This window comes from Anomaloglossus baeobatrachus, chromosome 2, assembly GCF_048569485.1.
Source record: "Anomaloglossus baeobatrachus isolate aAnoBae1 chromosome 2, aAnoBae1.hap1, whole genome shotgun sequence".
Taxonomy (NCBI): domain Eukaryota; kingdom Metazoa; phylum Chordata; class Amphibia; order Anura; family Aromobatidae; genus Anomaloglossus; species Anomaloglossus baeobatrachus.
Window position 1 is genome coordinate 759,128,548 of NC_134354.1, and position 18,110 is coordinate 759,146,657.

An 18,110-nucleotide genomic window follows, 5' to 3' on the forward strand; every position below is an offset into this window, starting at 1 on the left:
TGCAAAAGAGAGATATTTAGTTTATGTATTGGCGAATGCATGTAAGCCCGGAAACCAACGGCAAGGTAATCTCTGTAATCCGGGAACCTAACCTAAATGTCACTATCTAGGTTAAAAACATCCTTATCTGGGCAAAATGCCACTATTTGGACTACAAACCTCCATGTATGGGCAGCTAGGCTCCTGCTATAATGGTTATGAACAGCCAGGTCTTAGGGCGGAGTGCTCAGTCAGAAAGAGACTCACTGCAAATATCCAAAAACTGACCTGCACATCCAACAAATGTGAACAGGTGCTAACTGAAAAAACATAGTAACTATAAATGCAAACAGCTGCACACTGAAAAAGCCAAAAATGTACATGGGAAAATATGGCACTGCATTACTGCAAAAGAGAGATATTTAGTTTATGTATTGGCCAATGCATGTAAGCCCGGAAACCAACGGCAAGGTAATCTCTGTCATCCGGGAACCTAACCTAAATGTCACTATCTAGGTTAAAAACATCCGTGTCTGGGCAAAAAGCCACTATTTGGACTACAAACCTCCATGTATGGGCAGCTAGGCTCCTGCTATAATGGTTATGAACACAGCCAGGTCTTAGGGCAGAGTGCTCAGTCAGAAAGAGACTCACTGCAAATATCCAAAAACTGACCCGCACATCCAACAAATGTGAACAGGTGCTAACTGAAAAAACATAGTAACTATAAATGCAAACAGCTGCACACTGAAAAAGCCAAAAATGTACATGGGAAAATATGGCACTGCATTACTGCAAAAGAGAGATATTTAGTTTATGTATTGGCCAATGCATGTACGCCCGGAAACCAACGGCAAGGTAATCTCTGTAATCCGGGAACCTAACTTAAATGCCACTATCTAGGTTAAAAACATCCGTGTCTGGGCAAAATGCCACTATTTGGCCTACAAGCCTCCATGTATAGGCAGCTAGGCTCTTGCTATAATGGTTATGAACACAGCCAGGTCTTAGGCTATGTTCACATTTCCGTTGTTTTGCATCAGTCACATGCGTTGCTTGATGCATGGGACTGATGCGTTGTACAGCGTGTGACAAGAAATGCATGGAATTGTTCACAAAGAACATATTTCGTTGGTGCATTGATTTCAGTTGAAAACCTGCGTCGGGGGGGAGGAGAGAGAGAGGGAGGAACTGATTTTACAGAATTTCGGACGTTCTGCTGGACATGCTCAGTAAAACGTGACGGATTCCTGCACTGGAATCTGTCGCGTGACGCAGGATAACGGAATCCTGCCACCATAGACTTACATTGTGCCTCCTGACTGATTCCAACGGAATCCTGCTGGGTGCGTTTTTTTGCCGCAACAACAAACGTTGCATGCTGCGTCCCTCCCGGCTGACAGTTAGTCAGTAAACGACTGATGCGCCGCGCGGCGGATGCAACGCACGGTCATCAGTCACAATCCGCCGCTCATACAACAAGTGTATGGGAAACAACGGAATCCGCCAAATGGATTGCGTTGTTTATCAGAGCGGCGGATTGTGACGGATCCTAAACAACGTAAATGTGAACATAGCCTTAGGGCGGACTGCTCAGTCAGAAAGAGACTCGCTACAAATATCCAAAAAACTGACCCGTACATCCAACAAATGTGAACAGGTGCTAGCCGAAAAAACATAGTAACTATAAATGCATACAGCTGCACACTGAAAAGTCAAAAATGTACAAGGGAAAATATGGCACTGCATTTCTGCAAAAGAGAGATATTTAGTTTTATGTATTGGCCAAATATAAACTCAATATCTCTCTTTTGCAGTAATTCAGTGCCATATTTTCCCTTGTACATTTTTGGCTTTTCAGTGTGCAGCTGTATGCATTTTATGACCAAAAGTGTTGGCACCCTTGAAATTGTTCCAGAGGATGAAATATTTCTCCCATAAAATTATTGCAATTTCATATGTTTTGTCATACACATGTTTATTTCCTTTGTGTGTATTGAAACAACACAAACAAAAACAAACAGAGAAAAGAAAAGGTAAATTGGACATAATTTCACACAAAACCCTCTGGACTAAGTTGTTGGCATCTTTCCAAAATTGTCGGTAAACAATTTTGTTTCAAGCATGTGATGCGTTCAAACTCAGCTGTGGCAAGTAACAGGTGTGGGCAATAAGAAAATCACACCTGAAACCAGATAAAAAGGGGAGAAGTTGAATCAATCTTTACATTGCCTGTCTGCCACACTAAGCATGGAGAAGAGTAAGAAGAGACGAGAACTGTCTGAGGAGTTGTGATTTTGTTGATATTTTTCAACAATATTGGTCACAAGTTCGTCTCCAGAGATCTTGATGTTTCTTTGTCGCTGATGCGCAACATAATCAAGAACGATACAAACCATGGAACTGTAGCTAACCTTACAAGACGTGGACGTCAGAGAAAAATTTATGAAAAGTTTCAACACAGGATAGTCTGGATAGTGGACAAGCCTCGCCAATCAAGTTTCAAAGAAATTCAAGCTGTCCTGCAGGCTCAGAGGGCATCACTGTCAGCGCAAGCTATCCGTCTACATTCATGATAAATCTGTTTTTATTGAAATTTTTTTCAACAAAATATGATTACATAAAGAAAGCAACAAAGAGTATGAATAAAAAACTGAATAATACATTAGCCACATCCTCCTTATGTTAACGAGTAGTGTTGAGCGGACCCGGATCTGAAGAATCCAGATCCGCGCGGTTCGAAGTTCCGATCCGAGTCCGACCACTATCTGGGGTGCACGATCCGGATCCGGTTGGTTTTCTTATTTCTCTCTCTCTCTCGCACTCTCTCTCACACTCTCTCTCCCTCTCTCTCCCTCTCTCTCTCTCACTCTCTCTCTCTCACACTCTCTCTTCCTCTCTCTCTCTCACACTCTCTCTCACACTCTCTCTTCCTCTCTCTCTCTCACACTCTCTCTTCCTCTCTCTCTCTCACACTCTCTCTCACACTCTCTCTTCCTCTCTCTTTCTCACACTCTCTCTCACACTCTCTCTCACACTCTCTCTCACACTCTCTCTCACACTCTCTCTCACTCTCTCTCTCACTCTCTCTCACTCTCTCCGGATCGGATCCGGACTTCGGCGGCAACCCGATCCGGATCCGCCGGACCCGGATTATGACCGATCCGCTCAACTCTATTAACGACCTATCCATCTACATTTAAATGCAGAAACTGCCAGGTAGAGTATGTAGGTATGTGCCACACTATCCAGGGGCCCGTACCCTATACCAGCAGCACAAGATTCTTCCCTACATACTCTACCTGGCAGTTTCTGCATTGAGTTCTTATTCATATTCTCCAGGGTCTTAAAGGGACATGTGCTCTCTTTCCCCATGTTAATAGTGCCTGACGGCTATTTTCTAAAAGCGCTGCAAAAAGCATTGGTTACTTGGAGGTAACTGAGAATCACTCAGTGAGGGAATTACATTACTCCCATTAGTTCCTTCTTTACCTGTGGTTTACTGCCCAGCAATCCAGAAACAACCATAAATATATGTTGCTTCCAGCCCTGTAGTAAGGGCCTCAGCCACCTTTCTCATTATCAACTGACAAGTGCATGAGGATCGCAATTTTTGATCTCATTACACCAAATGGCGATGTCCATTTACTATTGAGCGTATATCTTCGCATTGTTGATATTGATAATTTGATCCTTGATAACGACCGAAGCGATACGGTTGAAACGTTGGATGAATTATCCTCACCTTTTGCACTAATAAAAAATTGATTCAGCATTCAAAAAAATGTTCCACATGTCATGAATTATTTCAAGTGTGCCAGAATTATTACTATTTTGATTGAGTCCTACTTTTTCTGGGCACCTAATTAACGTAACTGTGAGCCAGACATATTCGCTTACTAATTGTTCAGAAATAAGTGGCCGTGTACCAGCTGTAACACGAGAATTTTTTGATGGCGTATCCAAAGTCTTTCCGTCCCCCGCACATTTGTCAGTTCACAAAGAAATAGACTGTAATATATGGGCAGAATAACAAGCTCCGTTCTTAACAGTTATTGGTACAACCTTTGGCAGAATTGTTGGCCTCCGTGCGTTTTTTCGCAGCCGTCTGTGAGCTTTAGTCTCTTGTGTGCTGGGAGACTTTTCCGCTGCTCTTTAGTGTTTAGAGGTTTCCAAATTGCAGATTTCAGCTCTCTAGGCATTTCCATTTGGAATAAGATTAGCACATTTTTTTAACTTATGCGCTTTTGATATCTGCTTGGGTCTTCAATTTGCTAGAAAACCAATTTTGTCATTTTTCTTACACTTGAGGGCACTTTTTACTCTGGTAAAAGAGTGAATAAGATTTTATTTTTTCCTTCAGTCTCAGAAGCAGCAAAGCAGCCCCATTATGGATCCTCCACCGTGTGTCACTGTAGGTAGGGGACACTTTTATTTATAGGATTCTCAGCTATGTGTCATTCAAGGAAGGGGGTACTTTTATTTAAAGGTTTAATTTTGTGTAGATTTATTGACAAAATCACAGCCTGCTTTTCCTGCTTCTTTATGACATGTCCAGGAGTGTGGAGGGAGCTATGTCTATATGACTATTATAAGCTGTAAAACTAAGGCTGCTTTCACACATCCGGTTTTTCCTGTGCAGCACAATCCGTCGCTTTGCAGAAAAACCGCAACAGTTTTTTTTTTTTTTGCCGCCGGTTGCGTTTTTTTTTTGCATAGACTTTCATTAGTGCCGGATTGTGCCACATGGGCTTGCGTTCGGTCCAGTTTTTGCCGCATGCGGCATATTTAGCCGATGCGGCGGCCGGATGGAACGCTGCCTGGCACGTTTTTTGTCCGGCATGGACATGGATTTTTGTCCTGCGGCAAACACCGCATCTGGCCGCCGCATGCGTTTTTTTCCACTTCGTATGCTCAGTAGCCTGCCGCAAGCGGCAAAAACCGGATGGGCCGCATGTCAAAAAACGTATGCAAAGGATGCGGTATTGTCGCATAGGTTTTAGAGCCGGATGGCCAGCTCTGCTAAAACCAGAGGTGTGAAAGCAGCCTAAAGAATATGGGACTCGAATGGTGTGGGATGGAGGGTGAGGGCAGGCAGAGGATAGATAAAATAACTGCAGCTTGGCAAGGGCTGGTCACACCCTCAATATGGGACTGAATGAGAGGAGATGTCATCAGGGGCAGGCTGTTAGCAGAAGCCAGGAACAGACCACGCCCCCTGATCTGTGATCCAATGTCCCAGAAGGAAGGTGGAGCACTGAGGAGCTGCTCCTTCATCACAGCATATAGCAGGCACTGTCACGATTACAGTCAGCATTATTGATGTTGCTTCATAGTTTATGAAGGTATTGTTATGAGTGTATATCGCTCGGGGAAGACCCCGAGTGAATCTGCTGTCAGAAGGTCACAACCGTTATTTAATAACTTTTCCTTGTTTCTGCTGCTGTAAGGGTTCAGCACCATTTCCTGCCTGACTGCTGGCTGCAGCTTCCAATCTAAGGTGTGGCTCTTTGGGTCACTACCCTTCCCTATTTAAGCCATGTGATCTGATCATATGATGCATGTGATAGAAACTGAATCCCTCATTTCTATGTCACCTTTGGAGGGACCCTACTCTGGAAGAAGTCTGTCTTGTTGTGTGCAGCAGTGGTGTTTGCTGCACTGAAGCCTCCTGGAATGTCTTTTCCTTTGCATGTCTATTTCCCCTGTTTGTATTCCTACCCTTATATTTCTGTATTGTAGTGATGAATCTAGTGATCTCGTCGGCCTACTCATTAGCCAGGGCAAGTGGTGGGCTAGCTGAGGGTCTAAATTATCCGGTTCAGTGACAGGTTGCAAGAACCTTTATAGGGACTGTAGGGAGCTCAGGAATCAGCTTGAGGTGAGTTCAGGAGGTGTCCCCTCACCCCTCTCCCTAGCGGCAGGGACCTCCATTAAAATGTGTCCCCTGTGTTCCCCATGTGTTGTAACATCTCCTGGGGGTTTACCAGGTACTCAGTAAACCCTGCTAGTCACATGCATGACTGGTATGTACAGGAGAATAGTTTTTCCCTTTCTTGAGTACCCCTTTAAGGCAGTATTATATTTGTGTCCAAGTAGAGCGCTAATTGTCTGAATTTCACCGGTTCTCCATTTTATCCTGCTCTATTTCCACCATGTGCCCACGAAAATAAGACAAGGACTTATATTATTTTTTTGCTTCAAAATATGCGCTAGGGCTTATTTTCAGGGGATGTCTGATAGAGTGAATATAATTTTATTTTTCCTCCGGTCTCAGAAGCGGCAAAGCAGCCCCACAACATTATGGACCCTCCACCATGTGTCACTATAGGTAGGGGGCACTTTTAGTTAAAGGATTAATTTTGTGACGATTTATTGACCATCAAAGCCTAATTTGCAGCTTCTGTATGGCATATCCAGGAGTGTAGATGGAGCTATGACTGTAATAAGCTGTGAAACTGGGGGGTATCTACCCTGAATGAAGGGGGGGGGGGCGGTGAGGGCAGGCAGAGCACAGATGAAATGACTGCAGCTTGGCTAGGACTGGCCACATTCCCTAATTTCGGATTGGATGGGAGAAGATGTCATTGGGAGCGGGCTGTTAGTGGAATCCAGGAACAGGCCACGCCCCCTGATCTGTGACCTAATGTCCCAGAAGGAAGGGGGAGCACTGAGGAGCTGCTCCTTCATCACAGCATATAGAAGGCACTGTCAGGATTACAGTCCACACTATTAATGATGCTTCATAGTTTATGAAGGTATGTCCAGGTGAATCCTTTTTTCTTTTTTTTTGAAGTATCACTTTAAAGCAATATTATATTTGTGTCCAGGTTGAACACCTGTTCTCCATCTTATCCTGCTCTGTTTCTACCATTAAAAATAAGACACGGTCTTATATTATTTTTTACTCAAAGATGCGCTAGGGCTTATTTTCAGGGGATGTCTTATATTTTCCCATGGACAACAATTCATATTTGTTCTTAAACAAAAAGTCAGCATTTCTTCAAATATAAATGTCATCACATTCTGGAACATCAACATTTTGTGTTAATCCTATTACTGGTTCAGATACACATTTTCTTATCTGATCCGCTAATCTCATGGTGGAGATCCAGTCCTATAGTGGTGGGTACAGACCATATTTACAATGGTTTACATTACCTGCTTACATTTTTTATTCTTCATGTAATGCTTAGTTTACCCCCAAAAGAAAACAGACACGTCCTAAAAGAATCGCACTTGCCAAACCCCAAACAATTAGAGTTGGCAAGTGAATGGGCTCTCACATACAGATCCGTGTCGCTGTCAGGTCCCCCTGCGTTCTACAGTGGTTGGCTCCCCCTGACTGGAAGCAGTATCACTCACGCGGACGTGATACTGGTACCCGATCTGTGCGTGAGAGTTGCAGTGCAGTACAGCTGGAACAGTGAGGGACCTGACAGTGACGCAGATCTCTGTGTGAGAGCCCATCCACCATCAGCACTTTCCAACTGTAATAGATTGGGAAAGATGGGTATCTCCTAAATACTGCTGTTTTGTTCTGGGCATCACTTTTTAAATTCCTAGAAATATTGAAATTTCTTCTCTCGCGATCATCTCTATTGAATAATCATCTCTAAACCTCGCCAGAGTAATTGACTTTCTAATACTGAGTGCTTTCCTGCTTGTCTGCTCATTTATGGAGACAATTCACTATTATTATTATTATTATTATTATTGCACATATTTCTTAATGTAGGAACCATACTTCATAGGGATGTAATTCATAAAGAGAGACACTTTTGTAACTGTAATAAAAGGCTTTTTATGGTCCAGGGCTTTCAGCCCAATAAACCGTATTTTGCGGATTTTATTGAAAAGGTAATGTATCCCCCCAAGCCCCCACCATCGACATCGGCACAGTGGTGTAGACGGAAGGTGAGTAAAGCTATGTGCGCACGTTGCTTAATTACATGCAGTTACGCTGCGCTTTGTAACGCAGCGTAACTGCATGCGGCCTGCGTCCCCTGCATAATCTATGAAGATTATGCAGAAGCTGTGTGCACGTGGCGTCTTAGAGCGTAGCGCTTCGGCTGCTGCCCGAAGCGCGCGTTCTAAGAAGTGACATGTCACTTCTTCCGTGCGCTTTGCCGGCAGCCCCTGCTCTGTCTATGGGAGGGGCTGCAGTCAGAGCGCATGGAATCAGCTTTTTTTTTTTTTCACTACGGACATTTTCTGCAGCGATTTGAAGCGCACGTGTGCTCTTCAGATTGCTGCAGAAATTTCTGCACTGACAGAACGCAACGTGCGCACATAGCCTACGTTTGCTTCCATATCGTCGTGCCTGTTGCTTTTCAGAAATTGCGATAACGGTCATGTTAGATGTGACTCTGGTCTCCCACAAAGAAAAGGTGCCCGGCTTTCAGATTCTCCACATTCCCCAATTAGGCCATCTATTAGGCAAAGCAAAGAGCAGTGGGTCTTCCACTTTGGAGATCCCCGCCTGCTTACTTGTCCTAAGATTTTCATGGGAATCATGCAATGCTTCAGTTGGCCTGTGGTGGCGCCGCTGGGAGAATTGAGCATTGCCCATAGAGTACAGGCAAACATCTTATTGCCCGAGCAGAGCCTCTTCACTTAAAGGTGCAGCGAATCCTGAAGTCAATGTCTCCAAACTTGGCACTGTCCAATCAAAAGGCTGAAAAGAACGCATCAGGAAAAAAATACTTTTCCCAAACTCTTCAAAACTGCTTCAGGAAAGGAAAAACACCAAAAATTCCCGCCAAAAGGCAAAGTTTCCTGAAGCAGTTTCTACTTGGGGAAAAACTTGTGGATTTTGAACTCCTCAAAAACATTGTGTGAACACACCCTAATGCCGGCGTCACACGCTACGATATATCAGTTGATATGTCGTCGGGGTCACGGATTCCGTGGCGCACATCCGGCATCGTTCGAGATATCGTAGCGTGTGACACCTCCGAACGACTGTGAACGAGCAAAAATACCTTATCGTTGCTTATTTACACATCGTTCATTTTCATAATCTCGTTCCTCCTGCTGCACGCTGGTTGTTCGTCGCTCCCATGGCAGCACACATTGCTCCGTGTGACACCCCGGGAGCGACAAACAACAGCTTACCTGCGTCCCGCCTGCAATGCGGAAGGAAGGAGGTGGGCGGGATGTTACGTCCCACTCATCTCCGCCGCTCACGCTTGGTCGGCCACTGCGTGACGTCGCTGTGACGTCGAACGTCCCTCCCCCTTCAGGAAGAGGATGTTCGTCGCCCACAGCGACATCGCCCGGGAGGTAAGTGCGTGTGACGGGAGGTTAACGACTTTGTGCGCCACGGGCAACTAATTGCTTGTGATGCACAAACGACGGGGGCGGGTGCGATCGCTCGTGCAATCGCACGACAGATCGTACCGTGTGACGCCCGCATAAGGCTGCATCCTGTGATTGCCACATATCCAAGCCCTCTTCACCTCCTGCCGCCTCCAACAGTAAAATATTTTTCGGTTTTGTACATTCCTTTCTCAAGAACCTGAAAAAACATTAGTGCATGCCCTTATTATCTCCTGCCTATACTATTGCAACCCCCTGCTCTCTGGTCTCCCTTCTAACAGTCTTGCACACCTACAATCTATTCTAAACTCTGCGGCCCAACTAATGCACTTCTCCCCCCGCTATTCCCTGACCTCTCCTCTCTGCCCATCCCTTCACTGGCCTCTCATTGCCCAACAACTCCAGTTGAAATCTCGAACCATGACCTAGAAAACCATCCACAACCTGTCTACTCCATACATATGTGATCCAGCCTCCCAGTACTTACCTGCACGCAACCTCAGATCCTCACAACATCTCCTTCTCTACTCCTCTCATCTCCTCTTCCCACAATCACATCCGAGACTTCTACAGTGCCTCCCCCATACTCGGGAACGATCTGCCCTAACATGTTGGACTGTCACCTAGCTTAAAAAACTTCAAAAGGATACCACCGTACGACTGTTCCCACCCTAACCTACTGTATCCTCACCTATTCCTTGTAGACTGTGAGCCCTCGCGGGCAGGGACCTCTCTACTCCTGTATCCTCACCCATTCCCTGTAGACTGTGAGCCCTCGCGGGCAGGGACCTCTCTACTCCTGTATCTTCACCCATTCCCTATAGACTGTGAGCCCTCGCGGGCAGGGACCTCTCTACTCCTGTATCTTCACCCATTCCCTATAGACTGTGAGCCCTCGCGGGCAGGGACCTCTCTACTCCTGTATCCTCACCCATTCCCTGTAGACTGTGAGCCCTCGGGGGCAGGGACCTCTTTACTCCTGTATCCTCACCCATTCCCTGTAGACTGTGAGCCCTCGCGGGCAGGGTCCTCTCTCCTCCTGTATCCTCACCCATTCCCTGTAGACTGTGAGCCCTCGCGGGCAGGGACCTCTCTACTCCTGTATCCTCACCCATTCCCTGTAGACTGTGAGCCCTCGGGGGCAGGGACCTCTTTACTCCTGTATCCTCACTCATTCCCTGTAGACTGTGAGCCCTCGCGGGCAGGGTCCTCTCTCCTCCTGTATCCTCACCCATTCCCTGTAGACTGTGAGCCCTCGCGGGCAGGGACCTCTCTACTCCTGTACCAGTCTGTGCCTTGTATAGTTTATGATTATTGTACATAATAATAATAATTTAACAGAAACAGTTATGTGCCGCTGCTGTCTTTTCACCGTTTCTTTGCACAATAAACTTAATCTTGTAGGTAAACAGGTGACACTGCTGTTTTACTGCAATATTAAAGGGGTTTGTCTGGGACTATTTTTTTTTCCCCCAAGAACTGACAGGCAGAAAGTTGCTAACTATTTGTTGCTAACTTGCTGAGATGAAGAATCCAAAAATGTTGCGAGGTCTGATCCTAATCAAAGAGGGAGTTTTTTTTTAAAGATGTATATCTGCACTCTGAGTAACCTCGCTGTCTTTCTCAGGTGGATTACACGGGCGGATTTGAACCCTTCAACACTTTACGGTTCAGCCAGAAGTTTGTGGATAAAGCTGCTAATCCTAAAGATATCGTCCACTTCTTCAGACACAAAGAGCAGAAGGACAAGAAAGGTCAGTACATGATGTAATCGTCACAGGGTTGACCGCACTTGCGCTGCTCTTTCAGTTTACTCAATGCTTTAACATGTCCTGGGTGGGTATGTAAGGTTTGCATCAGTCCCTTTTAATTAATTTATATATTATGCATTACTTATATAGCACCATCATATTCCACAGCACTTTACTGAGTCCCCATCGGGGCTCACAATCTAAATTCTCTATCAGTTTGATTTTGGAGTGTGGGAGGAAACCGGAGAAAACTCAAACAAATCACAAGGAGGACAAGCAAAATCCTGGCAGATGTTATCCTTAGTGGGATTTAAACGGAAGACTTTAGCGCTGCAAAGCAAGAGTGCTAACCACTGAGCCACCTTATAGTGCTAACCACTGAGCTGACGTATGGTGCTAACCACTGAGCTGTCGTACGGTGCTAACCACCGAGCTGTCATACAGCGCTAATCACTGCTCTGCTGTATAGCGCTAACCACTGAGTTTCTGTACAGTGCTAACTACTGAGCCGTCGTACAGTGCTAACCCCTGAGTCGCCATATAGTGCTAACCACTGAGCCGCCGTACAGTGCTAACCACTGGGCTGCCATACAGTGCTAACCAATAAACTGCCGCAAAGTGCTACCACTGAGCCCCGTATATTGCTAGCCCCTGAGCCGCTATACCGTGCTAACCCCTGAGCCGCCGTATAGTGCTAACCCCTGAGCCGCTATACAGTGCTAACCCATGAGCCGCCGTATAGTGCTAACCCCTGAGCTGTCGTATAATGCTAACCCCTGAGCCGCTATACAGTGCTAACCCCTGAGCCGCCGTATAGTGCTAACCCCTGAGCCGCCATATAGTGCTAACCCCTGAGCTGTCGTATAGTGCTAACCCCTGAGCTGCTATACAGTGCTAACCCCTGAGCCGCCGTATAGTGCTAACCCCTGAGCTGTCGTATAGTGCTAACCCCTGAGCCGCTATACAGTGCTAACCCCTGAGCCGCCGTATAGTGCTAACCCCTGAGCCGCCGTATAGTGCTAACCCCTGAGCCGCCGTATAGTGCTAACCCCTGAGCTGTCGTATAGTGCTAACCCCTGAGCTGTCGTATAGTGCTAACCCCTGAGCTGTCGTATAGTGCTAACCCCTGAGCCGCCGTATAGTGCTAACCCCTGAGCTGTCGTATAGTGCTAACCCCTGAGCTGTCGTATAGTGCTAACCCCTGAGCTGTCGTATAGTGCTAACCCCTGAGCTGTCGTATAGTGCTAACCCCTGAGCCGCCGTATAGTGCTAACCCCTGAGCTGTCGTATAGTGCTAACCCCTGAGCTGTCGTATAGTGCTAACCCCTGAGCCGCCGTATAGTGCTAACCCCTGAGCTGTCGTATAGTGCTAACCCCTGAGCTGTCGTATAGTGCTAACCCCTGAGCTGTCGTATAGTGCTAACCCCTGAGCTGTCGTATAGTGCTAACCCCTGAGCCGCCGTATAGTGCTAACCCCTGAGCTGTCGTATAGTGCTAACCCCTGAGCTGTCGTATAGTGCTAACCCCTGAGCTGTCGTATAGTGCTAACCCCTGAGCTGTCGTATAGTGCTAACCCCTGAGCCGCCGTATAGTGCTAACCCCTGAGCTGTCGTATAGTGCTAACCCCTGAGCTGTCGTATAGTGCTAACCCCTGAGCTGTCGTATAGTGCTAACCCCTGAGCTGTCGTATAGTGCTAACCCCTGAGCCGCCGTATAGTGCTAACCCCTGAGCCGTCGTATAGTGCTATCCCCTGAGCCGCCGTATAGTGCTATCCCCTGAGCCGCAGTATAGTGCTATCCCCTGAGCTGTCGTATAGTGCTAACCCCTGAGCTGTCGTATAGTGCCAACCCCTGAGCCGCTATACAGTGCTATCCCCTGAGCTGCCGTATAGTGCTAACCCCTGAGCCGCCGTATAGTGCTAACCCCTGAGCTTTTAACTGACAAGTTCCCCAATTAGTGACCTAATGTTAAGGGGCTCCCAATACACATTTATGAGGCTTATCCGTAACTCATTGATTCACACTAATGCAAAATTCTGGCAATTTTTTTTTATTTTTTTTTTTGTTTTCTTTTAGAGTTAAATTATCTAATATTTAATTGAATATTGAGCTCTTTCTTAACTTCCGTCATTAAACAAGAAGAAACTTGAAAACCTCCATAATAAGATCTGCTAGGATTCAATGAGAAGTGTATAAAAATACAGTGCCTTGAGAAAGTATTCATACCTCGAGAACTTTTTCACGTAACACCCAGAAACTTAACAAGGTTGTCCACTACGAAGACAACACCTTCTCATTCCCCATGTTTGCCACCGTAAACATAATAATGGGTCCTCCCCAGCCTGAGAATACCAGCCCCCAGCTGCCGGGCTTTATCTTAGCTGGGTATCACAATTGAGGGGGACTGAATGCCAATTTTATAAATTATTTATTTAAAAAATAATAGAAATAAAAAAAAAAAAAACCGCATGTGTTTTTTCTTATTTTGATACACAGTCAAGATAAGAGCATGGCTGGGGGCTTTATCTGTGCTGGGTATCATAGTATGGGGGGACCCTACGCCAATTTATTTGTTTATCTTTACACTATAGGGATACACATAGCATCTCTGATTGGTTGCAGTCAGACGCTGTCATATGGGCTGGGGGTACTGTCTAACTGTAACCAATCAGAGACATCGGGGCTGCCGGTGGCCGGGGGAAGCGGTGAATATGCATAAGGTTAATGAGCAGCCCCGGAAGTAGTTTGAGCACCCTGGAAGCCGTATACAGCCGCGCGGGACACTAGTAAGTATAATGTGCATGTGCATGTGCATGCGCATGCGCATCGGTACCCGGAGTTCCCTGAGAACTCTACTTTTGAATACACGTGGATCCGGAATTTACAGTCCAGGCCCACCCACCACTAGTACTAACCTGTAGAATCACGTTACCAGTTATTTTTTACTGTACCGCTAAAAAAAAAAAATTCAGACGAAACAAAATTTGGGATTTTTTTTTTTAAAGGGAACCTGTCACTACTTTTTTGGTGTCTAAGCTGCGGCCACTACCACCGGGCTCTTATATACAGCATTCTAACATGCTGTATATAAGAGCCCAGGCCTGGGGTATAACATAAAAAACACTTTATAATACTTACCTAACGGTCGCACGGTTGGCCATATGGGCGTCTCCGTTCTCCGGTGTCGGCGCCTCCACTTTTGGCCATCTTCGCCCTACATCTTCTGAAGCCGCGGTGCATGACGCGTCCGACATCATCCACACTCGCCGGCGTTCAGGTCCTGAGCAGGGCAGATCAAAGTATTGTAGTGCACCTGCGCGGGACCGGCGAGTGTGTATGACGTAGCCACATCATGCACCCAGGCTTCAGAAAGAGGACGAAGATGTCCGAAAGAGGCACCGGCACCGGAGAACGGAGACGCCCATATGACCCAACTCCACTGCGTGACCATTAGGTAAGTATTATAAAGTGTTTTATATGTTATACCCCCGGCTTGGGCTCTTATATACAGCATGTTAGAATGCTGTATATATGAGCCCGGTGGTGGTGGCCGCAGCTTATAGGCCAAAAAAGTGGTGACAGGTTCCCTTAAAAAATTTGTCTCTCGGGAAAATCTGGTGAAATCACTGATGAACTAGGATAGTTTTTTCCATAGGCGGAAAAACGGACGTCTAAATGAGCTCTTAAAAGAAGCCAAGAAATAAAAAATTAGAATCCAAAAATTGTCTGCCTTTATACGGGTTACATTTCAGCTCCGATCGATGCTCAGCAAACCAGACGGAATGTATTTGCTTTTTTTGATCACATTTCTTTAAACCTTAATTGATGCTGAAGCAAATCCCGGCATAAGCCCGGCAGGACGGAGATCAGTGCCGCGATTACTCTAATGTTCCAGTGTAAACTCGCTTTAGCAGTTAAGAGCGCTGTATCGAGCCGGGGAAGTTAATGGAGGTCTTACACCTTAAACCTATGTTCTCAGCCTTTATTATAAAATCGGATGAAATGATTAAAAAATGAGTATAAATTTTAAAGTCTATTTAACTTTCAAAATTAACATTCATTTTTAATATTAACCCATGGAATTACAATATGTTCTGAAACTCCAGTCGTACCATCAGATATTTCAACACATGATTCCTGCACAGAAAATGTAGATTGAACATGGTCAATTTCAACATGCCCAATCCTTTTTCTCTGGAGAGATAAGCCATTGCCATTGATCTCTGGCAGCAGCGTGCAACAACGTCCCCATTCCGAATACATGCATGCTTCTTCAAATGGAGCATGTACGTGTATCAGGAGTTCATTAGGAATACCTGTTATGTTTCTTCTTCTTTTAACGGCCATCAGCTCTATCTCGAGCCATGGTGACTTGATGGATGAACACTCTGTAGAAAAATCAATCTTGTGCAGCCTAGATAGGTCCACCACGGTCTTCTACGCCTAGATAGATTCACCAGCATCTTCTACGCCTAGATAGGCCCACCAGGGTCTTCTACATCTAGATAGGTCTTCCAGTGTTTTCTACACCTAGATGGGTCCACCAGGGTCTTCTACGCCTAGATAGGTCCACAGGGTCTTCTTTGCCTAGATCGGTCAACTACGCCTAGATGGGTCCATCAGGGTCTACTACGCCTAGATAGGTCCACCAGGGTCTTCTATGTCTAGATGGGTCCATCAGGGTCTTCTACGCCTAGATGGGTCCACCAGGGTCTTCTACACCTAGATGGGTCCACCAGGGTCTTCTACGTGTAGATGGATCCACCAAGGTCTTCTACGTGTAGATGGGTCCACCAGGGTCTTCTACGTGTATATGGGTCCACCAGGGTCTTCTAATTGTAGATGGGTCCACCAGGGTCTTTTATGCCTAGATAGGCCCACCAAGGTGTTCTACACCTAGATGGGTCCACCAGTGTCTTCTACGCCTAGATAGGTCCACCAAGGTCTTCTACGCCTAGATAGGTCCACCTGGGTCTTCTACGCCTAGATAGGTCCACCAGGGTCTTCTACGCTTAGATAGATCCACCAGGGACCTCTATGCTTAGATAGGTCCACCAGGGTCTTCTACGCATAGATAGGTCCACCAGTTTCTTTTATGCCTAGATAGATCCACCAGGGTCTTCTCTGCCATTATCTTGATAGTATCAAGCCATCGGGTTGATGGTTGTCTTTTTCGCCTTGTTCCTTCTATTGTCTTTCTCCAGTGATTGCTCTCTTCGTTTGAGGTGTCCAAAGTAGGCAAGTCATAGCTTGGTGATTCTTACTTCGAGTGACATTTCTGGCTTCATTTTACTCAGCACCAAACAGAAGAGGGGGTGATCTTTAAAGCTGTGTGCACATGTTGCAGATTTATTGCTTTTTTGATTAGTTTTTCAGTACAGATTTGTCATAAAACCTGAAAGGTTTCCTGATACCAGCAAAGTGTACGAGAATCCTGAAGTCTCATGGACATGTTGAGTATTTTCTCCTTCCAGATTTGGTGCGCAAGTATCTGCACAAAATACTTTACGTGTGCATATACCCGAAGGCAACTGTTTTCCACAAAGCATCATGTATTCTTGCCATTATAAAGTAATTTTCTTAGTCCTGCTTTATCGAAAAATAAAATGTGAAGAGTTCTTCTTTTAGGGCAGGTTTACGTTGCGTTTTGCCACATTGTGCTTTGTCAGTGGCTCCATCGGGGCTTCTATCTTAAACCTCAGGCACAACCCCTGACTGGACCATTGCCTGTAATTAGGCAGTTGGAGCCACTTTGTGCTCTGTCCGTCTTCTGTTTCGGCAGTTCGCACCTTCTTGAGGTGGGCACAAAAAATGCAACGTTCCAAGCTTTTGTGCTGGCCTGAAGAAGGTGGACACAGCCAACACAGAAGCCAGTCAGAGCACAAAGGGACTCCTACTGCCTCATTAAAGGCAATGGCCCAGTCGGTGATCACACCTGAATCCTGTTTTTCAGGGTTTTGGGCGGAAGCCACAAATTTGTGGACAAGAACGCAATATAAACACTGCCTTAGATGCTTTTATTCATTTGTCAGTATTTTTCTTCCTCTTGCTAGCTCCCGAGTACACAGAAGTCTATTTGTGTCTGCACCTACTGTATGTTAGAGCTGCAATAAAAAATATGGCAGAACATTCATTACATAGGATATACTTGAGGGTAATGGAGCAGGAGAAAGCCTTGTGCAAACTAGCACTCAATGCCAGGCAGCAGCTGCAAAAGCCAATAAGATTAGCCCTCTTTATGTCCTTTGTGAGGCCTCATCTAGAACTGCAGTTTTTGGCTTTATGTTGTGAAAAACGAAGAGGAGCCGGAGAAGATAGAAATGCCAGCATTTAGATTAAAATACGGGACGGGAAAGCTTAAAGGGCACTGTCACGTTGTACATGCATTATGGTCTGTGGAGGAGGAGATGAGTACAATGATATATAGGTTTGTGGAAAAGATTCAGTATAACTTGCATTTTATCAATTGAAATCCCTGGTGTTTGTATGTATGTATGTACTGTATATATGTATGTATGTATGTATGTATGTATGTATGTATCTGAGTCCAGTGGGTGGTTCTACTGGTGATTGACAGCTATCTCCGCATGTAAAGTCATACAAGGAAAACTGTAATGCCGGCGTCACACGGTACGATATATCGGGCGATATGTCGTCGGGGGACGCACATCCGGCATCGTGTGACATATCGTAGCGTGACACCTCCGAACGACGGTGAACGAGCAAAAATACTCACCTTATCGTTGCTCGTTGACACGTCGTTCATTTTCAGAATGTCGGTCCTCCTTCTGTGCTCCGGTTGTTCATCGTTCCCGTGGCAGCACACATCGCTCCGTGTGACACCATGGGACTGACGAACACTGCTTACCTGCGTCCCGCCGGCAATGCGGAAGGAAGGAGGTGGGTGAGATGTTACGTCCCGCTCATCTCCGCCCCTCCGCTTCTATTGGCCGGCGGCTGTGTAACGTTGCTGTGACGCCGAACGTCCCTCCCCCTTCAGGAAGAAGATGTTCGCCGCCCACAGCGAGGTCGTCCGGGAGGTAAGTGCGTGTGATGGGG

The 18,110-nt window shown here is 45.9% G+C and overlaps 1 protein-coding gene across 1 annotated transcript in view; it reads left to right on the forward strand.

Moving 5' to 3' along the window:
- The window catches only part of MRE11 (MRE11 double strand break repair nuclease), a 314,955-nt gene that overhangs the window by 131,361 nt on the left and 165,484 nt on the right, over positions 1-18,110 (forward strand). Inside the window, exon 11 of the mRNA XM_075337495.1 lies at positions 10,928-11,054. Within this exon, the coding sequence (XP_075193610.1) occupies positions 10,928-11,054 (127 nt within the window). The remainder of the gene's footprint in view (positions 1-10,927; positions 11,055-18,110) is intronic.